This window comes from Cucurbita pepo, chromosome LG08 (assembly GCF_002806865.2).
Source record: "Cucurbita pepo subsp. pepo cultivar mu-cu-16 chromosome LG08, ASM280686v2, whole genome shotgun sequence".
NCBI lineage: Eukaryota > Viridiplantae > Streptophyta > Magnoliopsida > Cucurbitales > Cucurbitaceae > Cucurbita > Cucurbita pepo.
In genome coordinates, this window is record NC_036645.1 from 1,365,342 (window position 1) to 1,389,861 (window position 24,520).

General features: G+C 35.1%; 4 protein-coding genes and 1 non-coding gene across 11 annotated transcripts; 2 read left to right on the plus strand and 3 right to left on the minus strand.

Annotated features, from left to right (window-relative positions):
* Positions 1 to 1,727: 1,727 nt before the first annotated feature.
* LOC111799543 (GTP-binding protein OBGC, chloroplastic) lies at positions 1,728 to 8,820 on the minus strand. Of its 6 annotated transcripts, none has more exons than XR_002815850.1 (9): positions 7,694 to 8,820; positions 5,703 to 5,976; positions 5,014 to 5,302; positions 4,759 to 4,912; positions 4,135 to 4,243; positions 3,134 to 3,267; positions 2,779 to 2,853; positions 2,060 to 2,143; positions 1,728 to 1,837 (listed from the first exon to the last, which is right to left on the minus strand). XR_002815850.1 is itself a non-coding variant. In XM_023682899.1 (7 exons), the coding sequence occupies exons 1-6, from the start codon at positions 8,782 to 8,784 to the stop codon at positions 3,175 to 3,177; spliced, it is 2,010 nt and encodes a 669-aa protein (XP_023538667.1). In that variant the 5' UTR covers positions 8,785 to 8,820; the 3' UTR covers positions 2,357 to 2,853; positions 3,134 to 3,174. The 6 variants fall into 6 exon arrangements, 2 of the variants coding, with proteins under 2 accessions (XP_023538667.1, XP_023538666.1); XR_002815848.1 differs by having other exon boundaries at positions 1,729 to 1,837; positions 2,779 to 2,857; XR_002815851.1 differs by lacking the exons at positions 1,728 to 1,837; positions 2,060 to 2,143 and adding an exon at positions 2,357 to 2,702.
* Positions 8,821 to 9,613: 793 nt separating this feature from the next.
* On the plus strand, positions 9,614 to 15,601 carry LOC111800323 (probable serine/threonine-protein phosphatase 2A regulatory subunit B'' subunit TON2). Of its 2 annotated transcripts, XM_023683965.1 has the most exons (13): positions 9,614 to 9,975; positions 10,786 to 10,877; positions 11,100 to 11,162; positions 11,263 to 11,361; positions 11,889 to 12,047; positions 12,712 to 12,783; positions 12,897 to 13,029; positions 13,184 to 13,248; positions 13,902 to 13,977; positions 14,238 to 14,339; positions 14,511 to 14,700; positions 15,006 to 15,292; positions 15,446 to 15,601. In XM_023683965.1, exons 1-12 carry the CDS (start codon positions 9,837 to 9,839, stop codon positions 15,241 to 15,243), a joined length of 1,428 nt encoding a protein of 475 aa, XP_023539733.1. In that variant the 5' UTR covers positions 9,614 to 9,836; the 3' UTR covers positions 15,244 to 15,292; positions 15,446 to 15,601. The 2 variants fall into 2 exon arrangements, with proteins under 2 accessions (XP_023539733.1, XP_023539732.1); XM_023683964.1 differs by having other exon boundaries at positions 15,006 to 15,585.
* On the plus strand, positions 14,781 to 14,896 carry LOC111801235. The gene has a single exon (XR_002816110.1). It is a non-coding gene; the product is annotated as a small nucleolar RNA snoR104 (small nucleolar RNA).
* Positions 15,602 to 15,842: 241 nt separating the features above from the next.
* Positions 15,843 to 21,743, minus strand: LOC111800322 (acyl-CoA-binding domain-containing protein 6-like). The gene is made up of 17 exons (XM_023683963.1): positions 21,382 to 21,743; positions 21,070 to 21,148; positions 20,837 to 20,992; positions 20,623 to 20,700; positions 20,401 to 20,505; positions 19,850 to 19,916; positions 19,716 to 19,777; positions 19,257 to 19,396; positions 18,966 to 19,092; positions 18,745 to 18,859; positions 18,536 to 18,624; positions 17,931 to 18,017; positions 17,751 to 17,808; positions 17,466 to 17,665; positions 16,853 to 17,347; positions 16,666 to 16,725; positions 15,843 to 16,161 (listed from the first exon to the last, which is right to left on the minus strand). Exons 1-17 carry the CDS (start codon positions 21,420 to 21,422, stop codon positions 16,081 to 16,083), a joined length of 2,040 nt encoding a protein of 679 aa, XP_023539731.1. The 5' UTR covers positions 21,423 to 21,743; the 3' UTR covers positions 15,843 to 16,080.
* A 1,418-nt stretch (positions 21,744 to 23,161) lies between these two features.
* On the minus strand, positions 23,162 to 23,609 carry LOC111800929 (monothiol glutaredoxin-S2-like). The gene has a single exon (XM_023684852.1). It carries the CDS (start codon positions 23,592 to 23,594, stop codon positions 23,286 to 23,288), a length of 309 nt encoding a protein of 102 aa, XP_023540620.1. The 5' UTR covers positions 23,595 to 23,609; the 3' UTR covers positions 23,162 to 23,285.
* Positions 23,610 to 24,520: the final 911 nt, after the last annotated feature.

The following is a 24,520-nucleotide window of genomic DNA, read 5'->3' on the forward strand; positions in this document are numbered from 1 at the left end:
AGATTCTGCATTATATTCTTACGCAACGTCATCTGGTTTTAAACGTGTCACGTTGTTACTTTAAAGTCACAAATACTTTACCAATTGACTCAAATCTACATTATGCCACCGATTTCGAATCGACATTATGCCACCGATTTTGAGCGTCATTCGACCGCTTTTTATGACTTNTCAAAATTGATAAATAGAAATTAGAAGTTCACCAAACATAACAAAAATTTTAATTAAATAATTTTTTTTTAAAATTCAGTAACTAATTTAATATTCTTAAAGCTTATAATCGTATTAGACAAATTTTTATTAATATTAAATATATTAATTATTATTTAACCACTTAATTTTGGTAGGTCCCACACGTTGAATAGATGATGTAACATGGGTTATAAATTAATGATTTAGTAATTCTATAAATATTTTAAGCTCATCATAGCCTACTTAATCTCATTATCATCAATNAAAAAAAAAAAAAAAAAAAAAAAAAAAAAAAAAAAAAAAAAAAAACTCATGATATCACCAACATTCTCTTATTTTATTTTATAAAGAAAAAAACGACCTTTTTTGTTTCTCAAAATTGAAGCAAAGGTAGCAGCCTATGTAATATAATATTGGCTTAGATCTCAACTGTTGGAACAATGATGGCCAATCATTTCCATGTAATTAAAAGTATATATTAAAAATTATATTTATTTTGTCAATTCCAAGAAATGTCACTTATTATTCAAACCTTCATTAATGATGAATAATAATAAATACAATTTCTTTATTTTTCTTAACTTTAATTAATTTTTTGCTAATTACCTCATAATTTTGTTTTTGTCTAATTTGTAAAAATATGATTTAATTATCTACCCATTTTGACATTTTATTTTTCCTTTTTGGCAATAAGAGTTAGCGGTTCAATTTATTTGGGGTCTACAAATATAAAAATAAAAATACCAAATAATTTCCTTAAAAAAACTTATTTTTAAAATTAAGGAAATGTAATTTCCACTTCTCAATTATATTATATAATATAATTAACAATATGTACGTTCATACATATAATACATAATGAAAATTTTAAAAAATATATTTTATTAATCTCAAATTCTTCAATTTATAAAAATATTATAGGTTTGTTAAGAGATTACTCAGATAATTTTCTTTGAATTTCTTTATTTGTATTCACATTTAACAAACGAGAGACAATATTAAAAGTTGAAAATGACGTCATTTTTTCTCAATTAAGTAGACCCACATACAAAATTTCAAAAGACTAATCATCGAACTAATATTTTACGAGCAAAGAAATTAGATTCTGCATTAATATTCTTACGCAACGTCATCTGGTTTTAAACGTGTCACGTTGTTACTTTAAAGTCACAAATACTTTACCAATTGACTCGAATCGACATTATGCCACCGATTTCGAACGTCATTCGACCGCTTTTTTTGACTCGGGTAATGATATTGGTAATAATAATTGCCCAAAAAACTGAAATAATAAAGCTAGATTGTGTTTATTAGGGACAGGCAAGTGTAGAAGACAGGAAGAAGACACATTTGAGAGAGTACATTAATCATGAACAATAACATGAACAGAGGAAGATCAGTACTAGGAAGAATCAGAGAAGCATTTATTTATTTATGGGGAAATGGAAAACGAATGACATTCTGAAAAGAATGATAGACACAATATTTTCAGACAAAGACAGATTTGAGAGAGAAAAACACAACACCAAAAAAAATCTAATGTAAGAAATTGCAAGATTTTTTTTTGCTGCATTTCGGGAGGGGGGTCGGTGGTCTTGCTTTGCTTGTGAAGTATTCGTAACAGTCTTTCGTTTTCTTTCGGTTTCTACATCGAGTTTCGATTTAGACTCGTTCGATAATTATTTAAATCTTTTAAAAAAATGATAGAGAACTAAAGAAGTCGCAATGTGATTTATACTACGGATGAAGAAATTAAAACATAAAAACAAACAATAAAATATATAAGAGATGAACAACAAAATAAGGCAAGAATTTAAATACAGAATAAAACGAGAGTTGAAGTATGAATTAAAGTAAACGAACTAACCAGAGAAAGACAGCAAATTAGGGGCAGATCCCAAGTCCCCGTGCGCCCATGCTGAGTGATCTTAGTCCAGTCCAACTAGATCCTCTTTTGATTTCATTCAAAAAGAAGTTAGGCAAAAACTCTAACAAAGTCATATAAATACTTTTCTTCAACCTCGAAAAAAGTACGCTCTTCCTAATTCATAAAATCTTATGGCAACAAAACTAAATGTTAAAAATGTCGATAAATCTAGATTAACAGGATTGTTTCCTTCTTTATCTTGCAAGCACCAATTTTTATCGACACTCGTGTGAGAGATAAACGAAACAATATAGGTTATAATAATACAAGGGTTATTGAACGTTCAATACAAACACCAATTCATTTTCTAATTTGAGTGCCTATGTTCTTAGATTGTCTATTATGAAGCCTTGCACAAAATAAAAATAAAAATAAAAAAAAGAGAGAAAAATGATATATCAGTGTTTATTTCTACATAGTTTACACATAGAATATGATGGTTACACAACAAATAATTTCACCAGCACTTTATATCAAAGAACAGCCTAGAACCTTGCAACTGCAACAGTTATGTAACACTCTCATTTGACATAAACTTTACGAAGTCTATGCTGTGTCTATTTGTGGTACGTGATCGACTCGACTGCAATTTTCATGAAAAATTCAATCTCCTTTCTACTCATTTAATTTAGCATTTTAGAGCTGGGTGCAAAGGTTACCATAAAATAATGCTGCTCCATTCGGATCTCCTGGATGTGTAAGGCTGTTCATCTGATCCATGGAGAAAATTCATCCTTCCTACCATTAAGCAAAGAACATGAAGGTCAAAGCTTCTCAACCGTCATAAATCGTAATGGAACGTTTGCAACATGCCATAGAAATAAAGATAGCACCAGTATAAATTTACTGAAACGTTAATAACCATAGCTATTAGCTCTAGAGAATAACAATGGAACTGGCAACAGCACTGAGCATGAAATATATTACAGGCTTAATCTCAAATTTAGAGCAAATTTCATAGGTTCCTTAAAACGATATCAATTCAAAGCAAGCAAATTCCAACGATGTACCTACCGTTATCAGCATCAAGCTACCAGTGAGCAAACAAAGGCGAGTTACTTCCACTCTGGCCATTTCACAGAATCTGATCTTTTCTTCATATTAGATGTACCAGAGCTATTGGGTGAATCATGCCAGATCATCTCCATCTGAAGATAAACGAAGCAAAAAAGTTACGGATGTCCAAGTTTTTTTTATCTCAATATCCAGAAATCCCACCAATTAGCTACATTCAAAAGAATAAATAGTAAAGAGAACACATGCAGTGTGGATGTTATAGATTTCCTGTATTTTTTCTACTTTATCTTCTTTATATTAATTTTCTCGTGTAATCAACTATTTTTAATCATTAGGCAGTTGATTAATTTCTTCAGGCATGTTAGCTTTCATTTCTGTCACCAAAAACATAGCTAGAGAGTTTCTAAGATACAATTGGAAATGCAAGTGATATATGTAGCTGTAGCATATGGTATATAACTAGCATGTGGTGTAAAGAGGATGCGAACCTAAATCCTTTACCTTGAACATCATTCATCAGTTGTGGCATAAATCTTAAGACAAGCAATTGTGTACATTTGTTCCTTGATTTGTGGAGTCATAAGCTACCCTCAAATTTATATAACCACATTTGGGTAACTGTTTATTTAAATGATGAATACAGAAGATAAAGTTATTGAGTTGTTAATTGCTTGATATTGATGTTTTAGAAGGATGATTGAACCATCAAAATCTCAACAATAGAAGCTTATTTGTTATTTAGTGAGAGAGAGACTACATAACTTTTTTAGAGCAAAACAAAGAAGATTGAAGGTTATTGACTTTCTGCTTTAGGTCATGTACTCACTAAAATTGTCTTTGCTTTTGCATGATCTTTGGTATGTATTTCATGTATGCAACTATGTGAGTTTTGTGCAGCATTGCTATGAACTAATGACAAAAGTGCTAGGCTGAGCCAATTAAATTAAAAAATAAAAAACGAAGTAACATCTAGCAATAAAATGAAGCATGAAATATACCTCTGCAACAAATACTGTGTCACCCTCCTTGATGCCAAGTTTTCTGAGAGACTTGTTGACACCACATGCCTCCATGACATGTTGGAACCTTCTTTCGGACTCCATGTAACTATTGCACGAAGCACATTAAGTTCAATGACCATAAACCGAAAAGGAGAATAGAAATGAAAAGGAGGATAAGAGGAAGTGTAGAAATTGATCCATGATTTAACAGCCTAGCAACATTTTAACTCGAAAGAAAGTCAAAACAACATCTCGGGAGAGCTCTCTCCAGAAGAAAGGAAAGGGACTTTTTAATTAGATATTTTTTCTCTTTAGCAAAGTAATTAGAAAGAAAGAGGGGCTATCGATTCTAATAAAAAAAGGGTAGAGGAGCTTCTTGTGTGCAATTTTCAACTTTACCGGAAAGCACTATAAAACATCTTTTAAACATACTTTTTTTGTTCCCTCCTTTTTCCAAAATCTGCTGGAAGGATATGCCATTAGTAGGAAAATTCAGCTTACTTTTGTTCCTTAATAAAACTCGGTTAATGTAAAAACTCTTACTCTTAGTTGCATGGTAGGAAGCGATGGAAACTTAAACCTATCTATTGATACCGAAATCATGAGTAAAGATTAACTGACCGCCAATTTGTCATCTGAACAAATCGTTGTAAACCAGATCCAACTACATGCCAGGAACCGCTATCACGAACAATTTCAAAGTCATCAATAGAAGCACTACGTTGCTTGTGTATTCTATCTGCCACATAGTCCAGATTCTCTGGTATTTTCCCACCTAAAATGGACAGAGTTCGTTAACACAACTTATGGATTGTGAATAAACTATCAAAGATTTATATAATAGAGAAAAATTCTGGGAACCATAAGTTATATGACCTTGAAATTCCCTGGCTTCTTTAGTTTCCCTTAGTAGCTGATATGCAGCACTGATGACTTCATGAGTGCCCTCTCTTTGTACGGCACTCATACAAAAAGTTTCAATCCCACGAGCTTGAAGCTTTTCCTTGAATGCTGGCCAGTTTTCGTAAGCTTCAGGAAGATCCATTTTATTATAGGCAACAAGATAGGGCTTTTCAGCTAGTTCGGGGCTAAAGAGCTCTAACTCCAAACGAACAGCATCAAATTCATATTCAGGTTGTGGTCCTGACCCATCGACCACATGCACCTATAACTCCACAAGGGAAAATAAAGATACTTTAGCCTTCTATACATTACGATGCCAACAAGTGTTGAAGAAAAAATAAAAATGGAAAAGGAGATTGCAGTTTTATTTTCCATAAAACAATGTAGAAGAGGTATTTATGACATTTCGCATCATTCCAAGAGATCAAGGGATTATTGTGAAGTAATATTATAATGTACAAAGCCTTGAAGAAGGTAAATTTATCATTTAGCTTCACATACAAATGCGAATGGATATCCCATTTAAGAAGAGGACTTTCATGATTAATCAGTATTCACCAAAAGGATTATAAATCAAGTGTAAACAATAGGATATGAATTTGTACCAGTATTCACCAAAAGGATTATAAATCAAGTGTAAACAATAGGATATGAATTTGTACCAGTGCAGAACACCTTTCAGTGTGACGTAGAAATTCATGGCCTAAGCCAAACCCCTCGTGTGCCCCTTCAAGTAATCCTGGAAGATCTGCTACCACCATAGTTGAGTCATAGTCAAAAGATACAACACCCAAGTTTGGGAGTAGGGTAGTAAAAGGGTAATTTGCTATGGCTGGCTGTGCAGCACTTATCACGCTCAAAAGTGTGCTTTTCCCTGCATTTGGTGCCCCGACGATTCCAACGTCTGCAACAAGCTTTAGCTCCAACTCCAACCACCTGAAGAAAATAATTAGTACTCCTATCCAAATAATCATCCATTCATAAGACAACAATAAGTTGTTTTTCTATAAGAAAACTACTTTCATTAAGCTATGGGAAATAGTTTTTAACGAGTTCCTAGAACTGCCCGTCCCCACCTCATCTCAATCCTATCCCTTAGAATGGCATCACCCATTTTGCTCAATGATCTTGCGTCACTATGCGTCTCACACTGAGGGAAAATGGCATGTCCATTCGGGGCAAAAACATTGAATATTTTAGAACCAAAATACCCAAAACCCCGAACTACATCCTCACAAGGTTTAGGCACTAGCTCCCACCAAACTAATAAGAGCTAACACCCTCCACCCCATCTCCCATAGAATCCCTCATTATTATTTCAATTTAGCACAAATGGGGAAAAGGATCTTTAAAGATGGAAAGGAAGTGAAGTGTAATACAACTCCAAGTAGACATGACTAAAGTCGGTATGCCACTTAAGGGAACAATAAAATAAAATAAATAAATAAAGCTCTTCATTAAGCAAGCTTAAGTATTTTATTTATTTATTTATTTTTCTCAATCAGATCTCAAAACGGGAATTGAAAAAAGGTCATAAGGAACCCTTCTTTCCCACCATCAAGCCTTCGGCTAAACCACTCTCCACACCCCTGGACAATGTCTTCCATCGACAAAAAATTTATCAAGAAAATCTCAACTCAAGTGATTGTAAGCTATGTAGAAAAAAAAAAAAATCTTTCTTCTACAAAACTTCATCAAGAAAATCTCAACTCAATGATCCTCACACTTTTCGACGTCTTATTGCAAAAAGAAATTTTTTTATTGATAATTAATATTGATTTTAAATTCCATAGGTTCCTAATGAACTCTATACTGTGTCAATGAGAACCTCATCCATAGTTTTTCTTAAAAGCCACAGAGCTACCCAATTAGAAGAAATAGTATGAGCTAATACCTTCCTCATTCTATCTGCCTAAGCCTTAGCATTGATGTGGTACAGATTTCTCAAAAGATTAGTTGGCTAGGAAGAAGACAAATGTAGGTCTCCCTCATATTCACATTGATTATACCACTTTGAAAAGACTCATTAGCCACCTCTAATAAATTGGGCTGGAGCTTAGTAATTTCTCAATCACCCAAATATAGGCCAACGGGAACCATTAGGATGTGACACCTTGAAACTTTGTAAACTAGACACAGCCCTTAATCTCCTAAGAATGAAAAGCCTCTTCAAACTTTCCCTCTAAGGATGCGAATCTAGTCCCTCAACAGATAGCTTAAAAACTTAGGAATGAGCATAGAAGGGAGTGGATAAGATGACCATCTTTTCCATCTCCTTGTCCCCAGTAGTCACGCTATCATTATCATCAGCAAGAGAGAATCAAATTTCCTGAAATTGAAAAAATTATAAAAGAAACACGTGTAGCTATCCCTTTCCTTCATCCACATGACTCTTAATTTCATACTCACCTAGCGAGACCATTATAAGAGTACAATCAACTTAACTATCCTCATTGTTTGAAAAAGAAGAAGAACGCCCTCACACGGGCAGTCTCCAAGCACAAAGGAGGAAGCATTTGAACAAACGACCATTACTAAAAATGGGTGCAAAACAATTAAGAATATGCGTGCTTGTGTGATGAGAGACACAACAAGAGCATTAGGTACCATTTTCAAAAAAATCATACAAAAAAGGAAGAACATAAAAACTCACATTTCTGAACCCTCTTCTCCATTTTCTGAAATCTTCGGAACCTTATTTGACCCGGATTTGAATGATGCATTGCCTCTTCCACCTCTTCCACCGCGCAGCAACAGAGCCCGCTGCCCCGGATGTAACAATTCCAACAGAATCTCTTGGCTAAATGCGTCTCTTATCACTGTTCCAGGGGCCACTTTCACCACCACATCCTCACCCTTCGCCCCGTTTTGCATTCTCCCCTGCCCATGACTACCCCTTCCTGCACGAAAATGTATACCATTTCGAAATGGCAATAGCGAATTCATCGACGCATCAACTTCAACATACACATTCCCACCTCTCCCTCCATCTCCTCCTGAAGGGCCACCCAACGGCACATACTTCTCGCGCCGAAATGCCACAACGCCATTGCCACCATCTCCAGCTTTCACATAGATTTTCGCTCGATCAAAGCACCGCATTACTGCTGGCAGCCCCTTCTCCTTCACATCTTCTTCGCCAGCTTCATAAGCACCATCATAATAGGTTTCCACTTCATCAGTATCAACAAATCTTCCCTTCCTAAATGCCAAAACCTTCTCTCCTTCCTCATCTAACTCTTCCTCTTCCTCTTCCTCTTCCTCTTCCTCTTCACTATCATCGCCATACTCCTCCATTTCAGAGTCATATTCCCCCTCAAACACTTCAAACTTCCCATAGCCATTCCCAAAAGCCAAATTCCCATCCAATCCTCCTTCCTCTTTTTCCTCCCTCTCTTCGTGGTTCAAAGAATCCAAATCATTTTCCTCCTCAATTATCGCAACATCCGAATCCAAAAGCTTCACCTCGGACGAAACCTTCGAAGAAGAAGAAGAAGAAGTAGAATCAAAAGACGGGGAATCAAAGCTAAGAAGAGCGAAGTCTTCCCTGGGAGGGAGGCGAGTATAGGTAGTGGCTTCAACGCCAATGGAAGATAACTCCTTCGAATTGGTTCTTATCTTAACGCTATTACGATCAAGCTTGTCGTTCCCTCGAAGCTTCTTTGGCGACTGTATTCTTCTAGGGTTTCGAATTCTGGGCCGTGCAAGAGCTTGCGGAGCAAAGCAAATTGAAATGGCGGCCATTTCCAAATCCGATGAAGCGGCAAATTTGCACTGCAACTTCAACTTCGCGGGGTTTGAGATGCGGTTACGAAAGGGGTTTTTCCAGCCATTCAATTTTCGACACGTGTCCATACACTTGAACGTCATCTTAATTACCCAATCTTCACTACTACGACGTCGTTTTAAACCAATGACTGTTCTGGCGGTGGTTTTGCATTTCGGCCCTCGAATTCTTGAAATTTATATTTTGGGTAATTCATTTTATTATTATTTATTTAACCTTAAAAATATTGTCTTGATATGAGTTTTATTTAATTTCGGTCAATATACTTTAATATAGCTTAAAATTGGTTTAATTTAATGTTATTTTTTAAAAATAGTCTATATCGACTATAATTGACTGAATGTCTTTTTATTTCGTAAAAATTAATATTATTATGCAATCAAGTTTAATTAAAAACAATAATTTTGAATTAACGATTTGGACTAATTTTAAATTTTATTAAAAAATATTTATACTACGTTATTAAGCTTGAGCTGCTGATGCGACAGGAATTAAGTATATTTTGATTACTATTTTTTAATATAAATTTGAGAGTTAAAATAAAATCTATAGCATAAATTGAGAGTTTGTATATATATTATTTGTTATTATTATTATTATTTATAATTCAAACAATAAATAGCTGGCTCGTGACAAAAGCTAGAAAAAGACAAAAAGAAAGAGGCCAAATTTTGGAATATTGAAATTTAGTGGGCAATTGTGTTAATTTTGAAAGAATAGCGAGGTTAAATTGAAAACAATTTAACAACGAGGCCCTTGGGTTGATAATTGTTATAGATTTAGAGAGATCTCCCAAGTGGCGAGTAAATTAACAGAAACAAAATCATCACCGAGTTCATTCAATCGTGAACCACCTTCGACCAACCTGCGTGCGGCTCGATCGGAGCTAGGGTTTTTTCACTCGAGCTTCTCCGGCGGCTGAGAGGCGTCTTGAATCGGACAATTGAAGTCGCATTCGAAATTGGAGTTGTTTGCGTAGCTTGAGAGCACCGGTGGTTATTGCTCAACTATGTATAGTGGTTCCAGTGACGGCGAAGGCCATGAGGCCCCGCAACGGAAGGTACCTCCAGCTTCGTCTATGCTGTGGGTGAGGAACCTTAGGAGATACATCGGAACCGGTACCGGGCTGGGATCTGAAGCTTTGATGGGTTCGTGTTTCCCCCATATTTCTTGTTCTTCTTGCTCTCTGTTAGTGTTCGTTTGTTTTACGGAAATGTTCTCTGATTTGGTTGATTTTCCTGAACTATGGCTGCAACGAAACTTAAATTGTGCTAAAAGAAAATAGGAAGTTGTTTCAATACTTCGAATCTGTAACTTTTTGTTGTAAAATGTGGAGTATTCAGTATTTAGGAACAAACGATACAATCCAGTGCTCAATTTATCTGAAGAGGCATAAAAATCTGAACAGATCAAGCCCTGCAATGGCTATTTCTAGTCGATCTGGGTTCTTGAAAATTGAATTAATTCAAAAAAATCAGCAAATGCATGGCTCCTAAATTCAATAGCATCTTTTGTTAGAGCCACCGAAGAAAATTGATCAAAGGTGAATGTATGCTACTTGATGAACCCTTTAATCTACTTTGGAACCCTAATCTTCTACTTTGGCCCTTTTAAGCATGCATGTCCTATGCACATGTTCTTGCTGCTTTAGGAATTCATCGAGTAGAGTTGGAGACTCTTGATAATTATCCTTCCTCTTGGATCTATTTTATTTTAGAATTTTTTTTTTAAATTTTTTTTTGGCTAGGGTTCGTCAAGGAAATTCTGATTATGATCTATCATTAGCAATTCCTTCCCCCTCTATATACATTTATATGATAAGTTCTGTTTTTTTTCCTCCTACTCTTACCGCTGTTACACCTTGATCAACTGTGTATCTGAAAAACTATTGTTGATGTTAGAAGAAGTATGACAATGAAATGGGGAACCTAATTTCTTTTCCCCCCTCTTTTTTGTAGAGCTTGAGACAAAAAAAATTCTACTTGATATTTTCAAAGAGAAGCAACGGAAAACTGCTGAAGCTGGTACAATCCCAAGTTTTTACAAGAAGGCATGTGTAATTATAGTTTACATGTATTAAGAGTAAACTCGGTTGCATAGTTAGTCCTTCGATTTTAAATTGAAAAATAGATGCTTTATCATGTCCTAATGTATTGTTGACATCATGATAGAAGAGATGCAATTTTGCAGACTAGAAGATATACTAACCCAGAGCTTGGCTGTGCCATTTATTTTTATTTGTTTCATTGAATTGTGTTTTTCTCTTCTTTAGAAACCTGAGGAGGGATCCATCAGCCACAGGGTTCAGAGACTTGCCAAGTATCGTTTCCTAAAGGTATAATTACCCTTATCCATTTGCACGACGGATGTTCCATAGATTTATCTGTTTGAGCACAAATATTGAGTTTTCTGCACCACACATTCTTGATGTGCAGAAACAATCAGATCTTCTGTTAAATGCTGATGATCTAGATGCAATGTGGGTTTGCCTGAGGGAAAACTGTGTAATTGATGATGCAACTGGTGCAGAAAAGGTAATATATTTCTGGCTTGATATTTTCGGCAACATGCCACATAAGCTTACATCTGCTACATTCCTTGAGCTGAAGTTCATATAGCAACTTGCATATCGCTTAGGATTGCTATTGGAAGCTTTGCCAGACATGACTGCATAGGTTAATATATTAGCAATGTTTCTGGAGGAAAAGTGTACATGTACAATAGTATTAGCTTTCTTAGCAGCCTAAGATTGTGAGTGTTCTGAAAGGATTGTTTTTTTCATTTTAAAGTGCATATTTTTTGTTTCTGGAAAACGTTAATTTAATGGTTCAAGGCAACAATTGTACATGGTAATTAACATCCTGTGATTACGATTCTGTCCTTGTAACTGTAATTTACCTCTGGTTACTGCAGTATATTTTGCTAGATCTGTAANTGATTACGATTCTGTCCTTGTAACTGTAATTTACCTCTGGTTATTTTGTTTGAGCTCTTGTGACTGCAGTATATTTTGCTAGATCTGTAGTAATGCTTACATGTTCTCTTGTTTTTCATTCCTTAGATGAACTACGAAGATTTTTGCCACATTGCTTCTGTATGTGCTGAGCAAATAGGACCTAAATGCCGGCGATTTTTCAGTCCCTCTAATTTCATGAAGTTTGAGAAAGATGAGTCCGGAAGAATTGCAATCCTTCCCTTCTATCTTTATGTGATGAGAACGGTGAGTTTAGACCCTAAGGATTAACGGTATTCTTCCATATCAATGTATGAGGAAGTATAAATGATGGAATAATCTGCACTTAGAAGTCAATAGTTGTCATGCTTTTTATTTTATTTTATTTTATTTTTTGCCCTTGCAATGTTTTTTAAGGACAAGGGTTCTCTGCTATTTTTTTAGTTTTTTGACAAATGCAATGGCAATTGAGGGATTGGAACCCAAAATGTGTGCATTATGGCAATTAGTCTTGGCCAATTGAACGGCCCTATAGGACTTTGTTGAAGTTATTAAGATACGTAATATTCTTTTTAGCATTCCATTGCATCATTCAAAGATTGCATACTCTATATGTGAACTATGAAGCATTCCAAGGGAGTGGAACTTCAATGTCTATTTATTTGTAGAAAAGGCTCTTATTTATTTATATTTATTTTATTTTATTTTTATGAAGTGATAGAGAAAAGTCTGTTGAGATGTTTGGAGGATTTTTATTCTTCCATGTCAATTTGATNACTTCAATGTCTATTTATTTGTAGAAAAGGCTCTTATTTATTTATATTTATTTTATTTTATTTTTATGAAGTGATAGAGAAAAGTCTGTTGAGATGTTTGGAGGATTTTTATCTTCCATGTCAATTTGATATGGGATTTTCTCTTTATTCTGCAGGTTTCTCTTACTCAAGCGAGAATTGATATGAGTGAACTTGATGAGGATTCTGATGGTTTCCTTCAACCTCACGTATGAGCCTTCTGCATATTTTGTGTTCAAAGACTGGATATACAAGAATTTTATTGTGTTCCTGTGGCAACTTACGTAACCACATTAATGAATGCTCTATTATCTTTCTGTAGGAAATGGAGGGCTATATAAGAGGTCTTATTCCAAATTTGGCTCAACTACGAGATATTCCTGCATCTTTTGTGCAAACATATTGTCGTATAGCTGCTCGCAAATTCTTCTTCTTTTGTGATCCTGCAAGAAGAGGTTTGCCTACGGTCTTGAATTGTGTTAGAAACATGTTATCTTGATTTTTCATAATTCCTTCGTTTAATTTTGTATTTCAACCCTTCAATATCTATTTTTTATGGTAACATTACTTGGATTAATGTGTCTTTAATTTCATTGTTGATTTTTGTAGGAAAAGCTTGCATAAAGAAAGTGCTGCTCAGCAATTGTCTGCAGGAATTAATGGAACTGCACCAGGTAGATCATGCATCAATATGCTCAAGGTTAATGTTATCAAACACCGAATTGGCTTTGGATGTGAACTTATGGCTCTAGTCAAAGCAAACCTAAACTTAATGTATGGATAAAAATCAAATTCTTAATAATATTGTGAAAATCTAAAAGATTCTAGTTTCCTGATAAAAGAGATTCATACTTTAATAATATGACTTGTATTATCGAAATTAAATGACAAAAAGTCAAACTAAAACAAAACGCAGTGAGCTATGAATTACATTTTACCAGAGTGCTTTTTAAGTAATACTTTTACTTCAATTTGAAAATATTCCCAAACACATCTCAAGTTTATAAAGACTAAGTATGAGAATGATTAAGGAACTTCTATCCATGGTGATAATACNAAAAAGTCAAACTAAAACAAAACGCAGTGAGCTATGAATTACATTTTACCAGAGTGCTTTTTAAGTAATACTTTTACTTCAATTTGAAAACATGCCCAAACACATCTCAAGTTTATAAAGACTAAGTATGAGAATGATTAAGGAACTTCTATCCATGGTGATAATACGAACAGAAACGACAAAATATTTTGGGCACTTTGACCCGAGAAAAGACTGTTTACTGAATTACATGTGGCATATTATTGTTTGAGTATATTATCTCTTTTATAGGAAACTGAGGAAGAAGTTACTGATACTGAACAAGCGGAGAACTGGTTCTCCCTAACATCTGCTCAACGCATTTGTGGTGAGTTACATTCATCTTACTTGAAGATTCATCCAGTGTTATTTCCTTTATCTTTGTGCTAATTCATTGTTTGAAGGGTTGGTTATTTTTGTTTGTTTTTTATCAAGTCCTTGTAGTACTTTGNGGGTTGGTTATTTTTGTTTGTTTTTTATCAAGTCCTTGTAGTAGTTTTCCTAGGTTCTAGTTTTTTGGGTGCATGTAATAACTGTGGAAAGGTGTTTATTCTCTTAGTTGGCTGACCGTGTACTTTATTCCTACAGACATGTTTCTGGCTCTTGATAAAGATATGAATGGAACATTAAGCAAGCAGGAGCTACGAGAATATGCTGATGGGACTTTGACTGAAATTTTCATTGAAAGAGGTTTGTCTTAATTCATTCTATGAAACTCACCATTCACCATCCATCAATGAATGGTTTTTTTAATTATCTTAGGAAAACATGTTTCGCATGCTTATAGTCATGCATATCTTCTCTTAGTTTTTGAAATGCTAATTGTCTATGCATCACTTGCTAATTATTTGCTTTCTATAGTATTTGATGAGCATGTTCGTCGGAACAAGGGTGGAGGGAACACAAGGGAGATGGACTTCGATAGTTTTCTGGACTTCGTTCTTGCCCTCGAAAATAAAGACACTCCGGAAGGGTTGACATATTTGTTTCGGTGTCTTGATCTTCAAGGGAGGGGCTACCTTACAACAGTAGATATTCATACTCTTTTCAGGTGAAGTCAATTTATCCAGTTTCTGTTCAAATCTAATCAACTAAGTTCATAATCAAATGAAAATGAAGGAAGTAAAAGAAGGGGAGCATCTAAAAGCAGGATGCTACCTGATACAATCTTCCTACATAGTACATCTGTATTTTCCTGCTTGTAGAATCGAGCACATTCTACAAGCCTCAAAATACCAGAGACATAAATTACACACGCATCTCAATGATTATTATTTTATTTGTACGAAGAACTCTCAGTAGTTATACCGAGCAATCGCTTTAGCCAGGTGATAATTGATTTTTTCTACGATACAGAGACGTGCATCAGAAATGGATAGAGGGTGGGAACTATGAGTTGTGCATAGAAGATGTAAGAGATGAGATATGGGACATGGTTAAGCCAGGCGACCCTCTAAAAATTACTTCGAACGATCTGCTCAACTGCAAGCAAGGAGGCACGGTTGCAAGCATGCTAATTGACGTGCGCGGTTTCTGGGCTCATGATAACAGAGAAAACCTTCTCCAGGAAGAAGAAGAACCAGAAGAAGAATGAAACGACTAAAAAGCCTTCCTCTCTGCTAACCTGGAAATAGCCTCTTAAGGTTTGGAATTTGCAACATAAATCATCAAGTCGAGATCCCGTTCGAACTTCTTTGTAAAGTAGATAACTGCTTTAATGTACTACTTATCATGTTTGAGGTACGTACATATTGCTAAATTTTAACATGCTGTTCTGATTCTGAATGTTTTTATAGTTCTACCTAGAGATGTGAACTCAGCCAAAATATATGGTGTAAATCAATGTATACGGCACACAACAGAGCCACCATGGAGAAACACCGAGGATTATTATTGTAAAAGGCCTTTAGAAGCAAGATGGTGATTTTACCTCTATGCTGACTTTCTGTTGACACCGTTGGATTTGCCAACCTACTAAGACGCAACGACTAAGGGACTCGTTAGGCTGCGAGTTATCGATGTTGTATCTCATAAGGGATTTTTTTAAAAATTCAAGTTTAGGGTCATTACTATTTGATGAAAGTATAAATTAAAACTAAAAATTGATACAACTTGTTGAAAAACTTTATAATTTTTCTTAAGCATTTTATTTCCTTTTTATATATGCATTATTAAATAAAGAGTTTCTAGAAACAATAAATCTTTGTTAATAATAACATTTAAAGATCCCTAAGATTTTTAATCGAAATTAGAAGTGGAAGATCTCTAAATAGTTAGATGCCTCGAGGGGGGAAACGGATTCCTATAAGCTCTGATTTCAGAATGTTACTACATTCCTAACAAAAATCTCTCCATCTAGAATTGGAATCATCTAAATCTACAGAAGCCTACCATGATCTTCTTACCGATTCAGGTCGTTAGAATTTCATTCCTACATATGGAACGGTTTCCTCGGCGTCGGTGCTCGGTTCTCCATGGACTGCAATCTTTGCTTTAGATGGAATACTTCAACCTAGAATAATTCATTTGACGACAGAAGAAGGTAAATGTTTTGATGCAATATAACCATAAGCCTAAGATTGGAACAGAACAAAAAATGCACGATGAATGTACTCATTAAAACACCAACAGTGAAAGCACTACCCTGAGCTGACACTGACACTAAGGGGTGATGAAGTTCGAGGAGTCTATGAGATTTAGCTACCCTAGTAGTCATAGCCAAGATACAAGACATTTTTGTGAAGTAACTCATGCAGGGTGGTCAAACACGAAACCTATCAATGGACTATGTTCACAAGAACGAAATTCAAAGGGAGAGCGAGCAGATACAGCTTTAGGATTAGATATCCTAGTAGTCCTAGCTATAAACTATAGCTGACGTTTTAACATATTAACCCGTGCAGTGCGGTTGCTAACATTCTAAGTAATCTGTCAGAGGATTATATTGACAAGAATGAAACTCAAAAGGGAGAGGGAAAGAGATAGAGCTGTTCTAGCTTTGTGGTTAGTCGAGTACCTGAAGTTGGAAAGCCCTGGCCCTTTCTCCAGCAAGGACTCCTCTAGTAGAATGAAGCTCCTACACAAAATAATAATAATAATAATAAATAAATAAATAAAATAAAAAGTCCCCAACACTTGAGCATCATGGTACATAAATTCGACAGAAACACAAACACGACCATGCCATGAGACAAGTATAATACCTTCTGGGTGTCATCCAAAACTGCTTTGAGGAAAGCGACATCATGTTCAAGGCGAACATTGTCAGAGTGCACGATGTTTGACAGGCTGTTGGCCTCTTCTTTTGCTATTTCTACTCCTGCTAGCTTATCTCTCAGCATTTCCATCTCCTTTATCATATCAGCTATTCTTTTCTCCATCTCCTGCCGGATCTTTAGAGCAGAGGATAAATTCTTCTCCACAGCTTCTCGACTTGCCATGGCTGCTGCTAATTGCCCTTCGAGAACTCCGTTCTTTCTAATCAATGCCGCCATTTTCGCTTCATAGAACTGATATATGCTCGAAAAAGTGGATGATGTTACTACTTTGCCACTGTTGTCGCTGAATAGATCAGTGTTATCCATGGGATGATATCCAACTCCCTCCTTGAAGGGATTTGAACTGTCATATTCGTATACAGAAGGTAGTGTCTCCCCGTGGAATTCACTTCCAGATTGAGTTATCTTGTTTTCTGTTGCCTGCACCAAACGAACCGTGTCTGATATACGTTAAACTTGCTAAATAAAATAAATGCAATGATTCACAATTGTCAAACCCACATCATATACTATCTCCAATACAACCAACTAGAGTTACCTGAGAAGTAGAGGAATCATCTTCTGGAGTCTTGGTTGTCTTAGTAGTTTTGTCAAAGGCTTCATCATTATGAAATTGCTTGCGCAGTGAAATATTTCCAGGAACAGGACTTGGATCGATAAGTGCGAACTCTGAAATGGATTTTCTTCCAGAACCGTGTCCAATAGCAGATGCTAGATTTTGTCTAACAGTCGAGTCAACTGAACATGAGAGGGAGCATCACTAAGTTTCCATGTAAAGTTGTAAAAAATACATGAATTGAAGTAAGAGTTTCTGGAATTTTACTAGGATTGGACCGGTGCCTAAAGGATGGTTCTTTCTTTTCCATGGTCAATACTTCAACCTGGGACAACCATGANAAAAAAAAAAAAAAAAAAAAAAAAAAAAAAAAAAAAAAAAAAAAAAAAAGGTAGTTTAACATTTTAGTGAGTGAAGAATAATCTTTAATATAATATTGAATCTTACCTGATTTGATGGCTCTTTTTTGGATCCCCCAAATGCAAGAAGAAGTAAATCCTTCTCCTTGTGCTGCACGAGCACTAAGCTGAAACCCTAAGAGAACATATCTATATTAAGTATTCATCCAAGAGTAGTGGTTCACACAAAGTAAGAGGTCTGTAATTAGCACACTATATTATCTTCAAATGATTGCTTCTCAAAAAGAATTAAGTTTTTTAAGAATAAAAAACTGTATTTACAATAACTGGTTTAGGATTGAAGAGATTATACAAGCACGATGCAAGACCAACATGAACAGTATGACTGTGGACTACTAGAAAAGTTGTTTAATCAAAAGGCAATCATGAAAAAGAGTTAGCCCTAATTTGAATAGCAGTGTAACAGTTGTGTTTTTCAAAAGAATGTTTTGCAGGCTTCAAACATAAAATTCTTATAACAAAAATGTGCAACATCCACTAAGTTCTCTGCAAGAATTGTATGAAACAATAATAAAGAACCATTAAGAAGGTTTTAGCAGTTTTCCTTCCCGGAGGGAATATCATAAAGATCCAATAAATAGCAAATGTGGGCAACATACAGCAACAAATAAAATCAAAATTTTCACCACTCACCTTGTTGGTGGTGACAGAAGATGGAGGAGACGTGACAGCAACAGACCACTCATGTTTCAGTACATCAAAGATTAAAGTGTCTGTATGTCCTGAGAACAGGGGAAAAAAACGAGAGGAAAATCAGTTCACGGTAAAAAAAAAAAAAAAAAAAAAACATCATGTAATTGTGTAGTAAGTATTATTATTTGCTTCTTAGACCATGAACATACTTTTTTTCCTGCTTCCACCCCCTGCTATGCACCATCTAGTTCCACAGAGAACACCACAGCAACCAGCTCTAGGTGATGGATGGAAACCCCGTACCTTTATTCTTGACCACACCATCTGCCCAAGGTACAAAAATAGTTCTACATACAATCAGGGTTATATTCGGATGATGTTCTGAATTATAGACTTGGTTAACTTTGTAATGAAAAGCATATTTACATACTGTCTCAAAGTCAAGTGAGTATAAATCATTCAGGGTCCGGGATTTTGATGTCCCTCCAAATATAAGTAGTGTTTTATCATCATAAAGAGCGGCCACATGGTTGGATCTTGCAGAAGGTCCTGTTCCTCTGACATAGATAAGGAAATGTAAGAAGAAGAAAACATCTAACATCTCTAATAGTGTAAAAGAAAATGGTAAACTAAAGGTTCTCTTGGAATTACATAGCATCAATTATGCAAAACTTCACGAAAAAACTATACTAATAACTCAACCAACGCCAAAGTTACTCACGTGCAATGTAGAGGGAGCCAGGTAAACGATTTAAGGTCAAACATGTGAAGGTCGTTGAGTTTCCTCCTCCGACTATCTTCACCACCAAAGAGGATTAAGACAGAGCTAGCTCTAACTACAGTGTGACCACTTCTAGCAACCTGCAATAATTAAAGTTGCTTTAACTTCGCTATCATTCACAATTAATCTCCTCAGCAAGCTACCATTTGTGTGTTCACAACATTCCAAAAAACTAAGACTGGGGGGGAAATGATATCAACTAGAATTAACCATGAAATCGAATTTAAAAATATTCAATCAAAATTAGATGGCCTATATTTAATTTCAAGTTGATATTTCCAAAGATTAAGATTTCAAAATTGAAAAGGAAAAAAAGAATTCAAAGGATTAATGGAATCAATCATCACTAAACCATTTGATAAAATGCGTGTAATGAATTTGAGTAACAAAGACTAGTACAGGTATATCTCCCTTGGCTTCCATCAGCGACCAACATTCTGTCTCTGTGTCAAATGCCCAGACTGCAAGGACCACAAAGATCAGATTACCAAACAAAAGAGAAGAAATATCAATATTAATACTAGAATATTAACCTGCAATTCTCTCATTTCCTGGCTCTGTCTTGCCCCCAACCAGGAGAGCTTTCTTCCCCCATGAAACCTTTTCGAAAATAAAAGTTGAGCAAAATTAGATTATGAGATGTCATAAAGAGTGTCCCATCACCCTGGGTTAAATGAATAGATGATAATATTGTGCATTAGAACTCATCTCCATAAAGAATGTTTTAATCTAAGATCTTGCTGATGGCATTTCTCTTGCTCTAATTTGGTATATCAGAAGCGTAGTCCAGTCAATTAGTCTTTTTAACTAAAAGGAACTGGTACTGATGGTTCAATAGAACCATATAATGCCTCATCCTAAAAGTAAGCGTCTCATTAAAATAAATCTCTAATATCCTTTGGGTCCAGAAATTACCCATTTGGTTTATATTTTCACTTAAACAAGTCCACTCTATGAATCTCAACTCAAAAACCGGCCTGGTCTGTTAGTTTTAGAGATTTAGTTCCATGGACACACAGATTTCCAACAATATATACATACCAACACGCACACCCGCTATCTATTGTTACTTGTGACAACTTACCAGACTGTGACCCTTGCATGCAGGGATCTTCAATGGCAGTGAGCTAGGTGATAAGTAAAGCTTTGATGAGGCTGTGCTCCAGGTATATTTATCAAAATTAAGCACCTGCAGACAGAACGATATAATCACTATCCACTCGGGCAAAGCAATCACTTGAGTGTACACAGTTGGTGCAAAGAAANAAAAAAAAAAAAAAAAAAAAAAAAAAAAAAAAATCACAACCTGTACATCATCCAATAATCCGTTCCCAGATTCGCCACCAACAACAATCATCTTATTTCCAATAACAGTTGCTGCATGCTGTGAAAAAAAAAAAAGAAAAAAAAAAAGGAGAAGATGGTCACGTTCTTCACAGTAAACGATCACATGTGTAGGTCTAAACCAATGTAACATTATCATTGATGTCGACATCAAGAATTGAAACAGAAAATTATACATTGAAACGAGGAGATGGTTTTTCCCCTGCAATTGACAAGACCATCCAATTCTCAGACTGTCCCAATGCACCAATACTGGTATGAGGAACGTCAGAAGCACGTTGGCCATCATGCTCTTCAGAATGCCTACTTGTGGGTGCAGCAGCACATTCAGTCTACAAGCAAAAACAGCTTAAGAAATGTGCTATTCTATTTCAAACATGAATCTAAATCAGCAAAAAAGAAGCCTCACATTAGAGCTGGTCACTCGTTTGGGGTGTCTTATAGGACTCCTAGTTCCCTGAGCAGGATCCGAAAGCTGAACTTTCAATCTACATTTACGAAACAACTTTTTCAATCAAAATAGGCTAAATATGGCCGCATTAATTCGTGTTTCTTCGCGGTTAGCAAGATAAAGAAGCAAATAGTAGAAATAAAAACAAAGCAACGAACTAATTTACGCATAGTTCAGAAAGAACCGACTCAAGATTTTCCAGAAGTCAAATAAATCGAACAAAAGCTTAACATATTGCCACAACAGATATAAACCGACATAATCGCTAACCTTCCGAGCTTCATTCGTCTTCGAAACCCGAACATTTTCATGAACTAAAACTTCTCGTTGAGCACCAGTAACTTCCTCTCACTCCAAATCCCTAAGCGCTTCAAGAGAACAACCTACATTACCATCAAACGATGCTCCACAGCATCAGCCGGAAACACAGCCACATAAACCCGAAGAAGCACAGAAACAGAGGATTTACGGTGAAACAAAACCGCAATTGAAGCAGATAGTGATAGAAAAACTCGGAAATAATCCAGAAGAAGAAAAAAATCAATTAACACGACAATGAATCCTGCAAAACAAAAGCGTAACTCTGAGGACGATCAGATACTTTTTGGTTCAGTCGTCCATTATGCAGATGCGACAAGGAAAGAAGAAGAAGCAGAAAGTGACCTTAAAGGCAGCGTACTTTAGCATTTACCTTATAAGGCAGCATAGGCGGGTACAAGTAAATCGCTAAGTTGCGCCATGTGAAGAACCAGACAAACGAGGCTGAAGGTAGTAGAACAATAAATAACCGTTGATTTTGGAGGGAGAGGGCTGGGCCCCACCGCATTTAATTTCTTTTTAATATAATTGTTCCTTTTCGCCCCTATAGTCTCTAGATTTTTTTTTTTTCATTTTAATAAATAAATAAATATATTTATTTATTTTTTTTATTTTTTTTCCGATCATATGATATTAAGTCAATTGAACTATACTCATATTGACGGGTCTAAATTATTATTATTTCTTTATTAATATTTATATTTATATTTTTATATATTTATACTAAATATCAAGTATCCATATTAATCGATGATGATATATAATTCAGGTTAGTTAAGTTAGGTCGGGTATGGTTTGAATTTAGTTTATTATTTTTTATTAAAATCATGAAATAAATGGAAGATAATAAATAAATAGATATTTAAGCCTTTATCGTCCAAGTGGGGACCACACTATCAGCGATCTTGGAAATTGGAGCCGATGGAAAGAAAAATAAGCGGGAAAAAAGGGTTATCGGGATTTTGCGCAATCTCGATTCTTACGTGTCGAACATGGACTTGACGCTGTCGTGGGCTTCCATGGGCCCAACAAGTTGTTGTTGTTGGGCTGGCCTTATTAAAAGTCAAAATAAATAATTTTCGTTGATAATATAATTATTAATTAATGGCAAGATTAATGACTAATTTTTAATATATCAATTTAAAAAATAGTTAAACGAATTACATTTTACAAAAAAATTTAAGCATATATATTTCTTTCTTTTTTTTAATATTTATATTGAATTTTGTATACCGATAACTACGCTCAAATTGACTTATTAACTATTTGAATTATATTCTTTTGTATGGTTAATTTTTATTTAATGTCAACTCGAGTATAGCTCATATCTCTAAAAAAAAATTCAAATTTCTACTCTTACATATCATTAATCTCAAAAATAATATTTCGAATTATCATGGAAGGTAGATTGATCATAAATGATCAGGGTCTTATTTTAACAAAAACCAATCAAATTAGTCTTCACATGCTTTCTCTAAATACAACAGGACAGTCAATTGGATCATGTTTTAGTTTCTCAAAAGGGAAAAAAGACATATTTTGAATTATCATTGACCGTAGATTGATCATATATGATCAGAGTCTATTTGAACAAAAACTAACCAAATCAGACTTCACATACGTTCTCTAAATACAACACGACAGTCGATTAGGTCATTTTTTGTTTTTTCGAAATGAAAAAACAGATTTCGACCAAATGACTCGGTCCGTCTGAGTCAGTTGTGTATTAGTTATATAAGGTGATCGAGCGATCAAAATAAACTCTTATCGGTTTAAGATAGTAATCGATATCTTATCCACTAAATTACACTACTACCGGACAAAGTATAAAAAGGATTGGTCAGCTGAATTTAAGGTCAAACCCACAAAGCGCCAGCAGCAGTAAGCATGGGAATGAGGGAGCGATTAAGATGAAGTGTCATAATTTCATTGGTTCCACCGACCAGTTGGCCGCCAATGAAGACAGCCGGAACCGTGGGGCTAAAGCCAAGCATAGACAGAGCCTGCTCGATCTCCCTGCCTCGAGCGATCTGGTCCACCTCGTGCACCGCCGGGTTAACCCCAAACCCACTCAGCAGCCTCATCACAGTGTGGCTCATGCAGCACGTGCTCTTGCTGAAGATCACGACCGGCCGCTCTGAAACCATCCTTCTAACTCTCTCCATTCTTCTACCCGCTTTCAGCTCAAGTTCGAACCAACCGGGAGGGCCGGCTATTTATATGGACCAATTACCCCAGGAAAGGTAAACGAATATTGAACCGGTGAAGGAAAGTCACGGAAGGAGGAATATGTAATTTCAAGGTGCATTTACGACATGTCGCGTTGGGAAGATATAAAGTGAAACGACAACGTCAGAATCTTTGCAATTGTAATGCGGAAAATAGAGACTTGTCCTTCTTAACCCATCGCATTTCATCGTCGTTTCAAACTTTATATTATCCATTCTTTTACATAAAGTTCGAGTCACTTTCGTTATATAATATAAATTTACTTTAAAATTTTACTCAAATTTAACTCAACTCAATTAATACGAGTAGAATTTATTCGTGGGTTGTTAACTATTTTAAATAAATATATATATATTTGTTATTTTGTTTGTGACATAATTTTTTTTTTTTTTTTGTTACTTATTCTCTAAAACTCTTTTTAAAAAATTTGAATGGTAATTCAACTTGAAAAATAAATAAATAAATATTTTTTTTTATTAAAAATAAAAATAAAATTGAATAAATTAATTGGGTTTGGTTATCATTTAATAATAATTATTTGAGTTAAAAAAAATTAAACAGCTATTAAAAATTATAATATTCCTTATAAAAATTAGGAAGAAAAACTAATATATTTTTATTTATATTTGAAATATTGGAAATTATTGGTTTTAATTATTTTTGGCTTGAAATTTGAAAAAAATAAAATAAACGAAAATGTTGGTGGGGAGGTGGATTCGAAATGCTGTAAGGTCCCCAATCCAATTTTTTTTCATATGATACGATGCCGTTTCGACGCCTCCTCTCACCACATAAAATAAAATGTTTTTATTTATTTTTTATTTCCTCTTAAAATGCTAAAATGGTGTGAGTTTTACTTGGA

Bases quoted from the DNA above. Each gene is read 5' to 3' on its own strand.
- LOC111800323 (XM_023683965.1), top strand. From the start codon at position 9,837: ATGTATAGTGGTTCCAGTGACGGCGAAGGCCATGAGGCCCCGCAACGG. The intron at 13,249-13,901 runs GTAGATCATGCA...TCTCTTTTATAG, and splicing joins AATTAATGGAACTGCACCAG to GAAACTGAGGAAGAAGTTAC. The intron at 14,340-14,510 runs GTTTGTCTTAAT...TGCTTTCTATAG, and splicing joins TGAAATTTTCATTGAAAGAG to TATTTGATGAGCATGTTCGT.
- LOC111800322 (XM_023683963.1), bottom strand. From the start codon at position 21,422: ATGAAAATGTTCGGGTTTCGAAGACGAATGAAGCTCGGAAG. The intron at 20,993-21,069 runs GTGAGGCTTCTT...TTTTGCTTGTAG, and splicing joins AACGAGTGACCAGCTCTAAT to ACTGAATGTGCTGCTGCACC. The intron at 18,625-18,744 runs GTATGTTCATGG...CCCTGTTCTCAG, and splicing joins GGGTGGAAGCAGGAAAAAAA to GACATACAGACACTTTAATC.
- LOC111800929 (XM_023684852.1), bottom strand. From the start codon at position 23,594: ATGGAGAGAGTTAGAAGGATGGTTTCAGAGCGGCCGGTCGTGATCTTC.
- LOC111799543 (XM_023682899.1), bottom strand. From the start codon at position 8,784: ATGGCCGCCATTTCAATTTGCTTTGCTCCGCAAGCTCTTGCACGGCCC. The intron at 5,977-7,693 runs GTGAGTTTTTAT...TATTTTCTTCAG, and splicing joins GGAGAAGAGGGTTCAGAAAT to GTGGTTGGAGTTGGAGCTAA. The intron at 4,913-5,013 runs GTCATATAACTT...TGTCCATTTTAG, and splicing joins AGAAGCCAGGGAATTTCAAG to GTGGGAAAATACCAGAGAAT.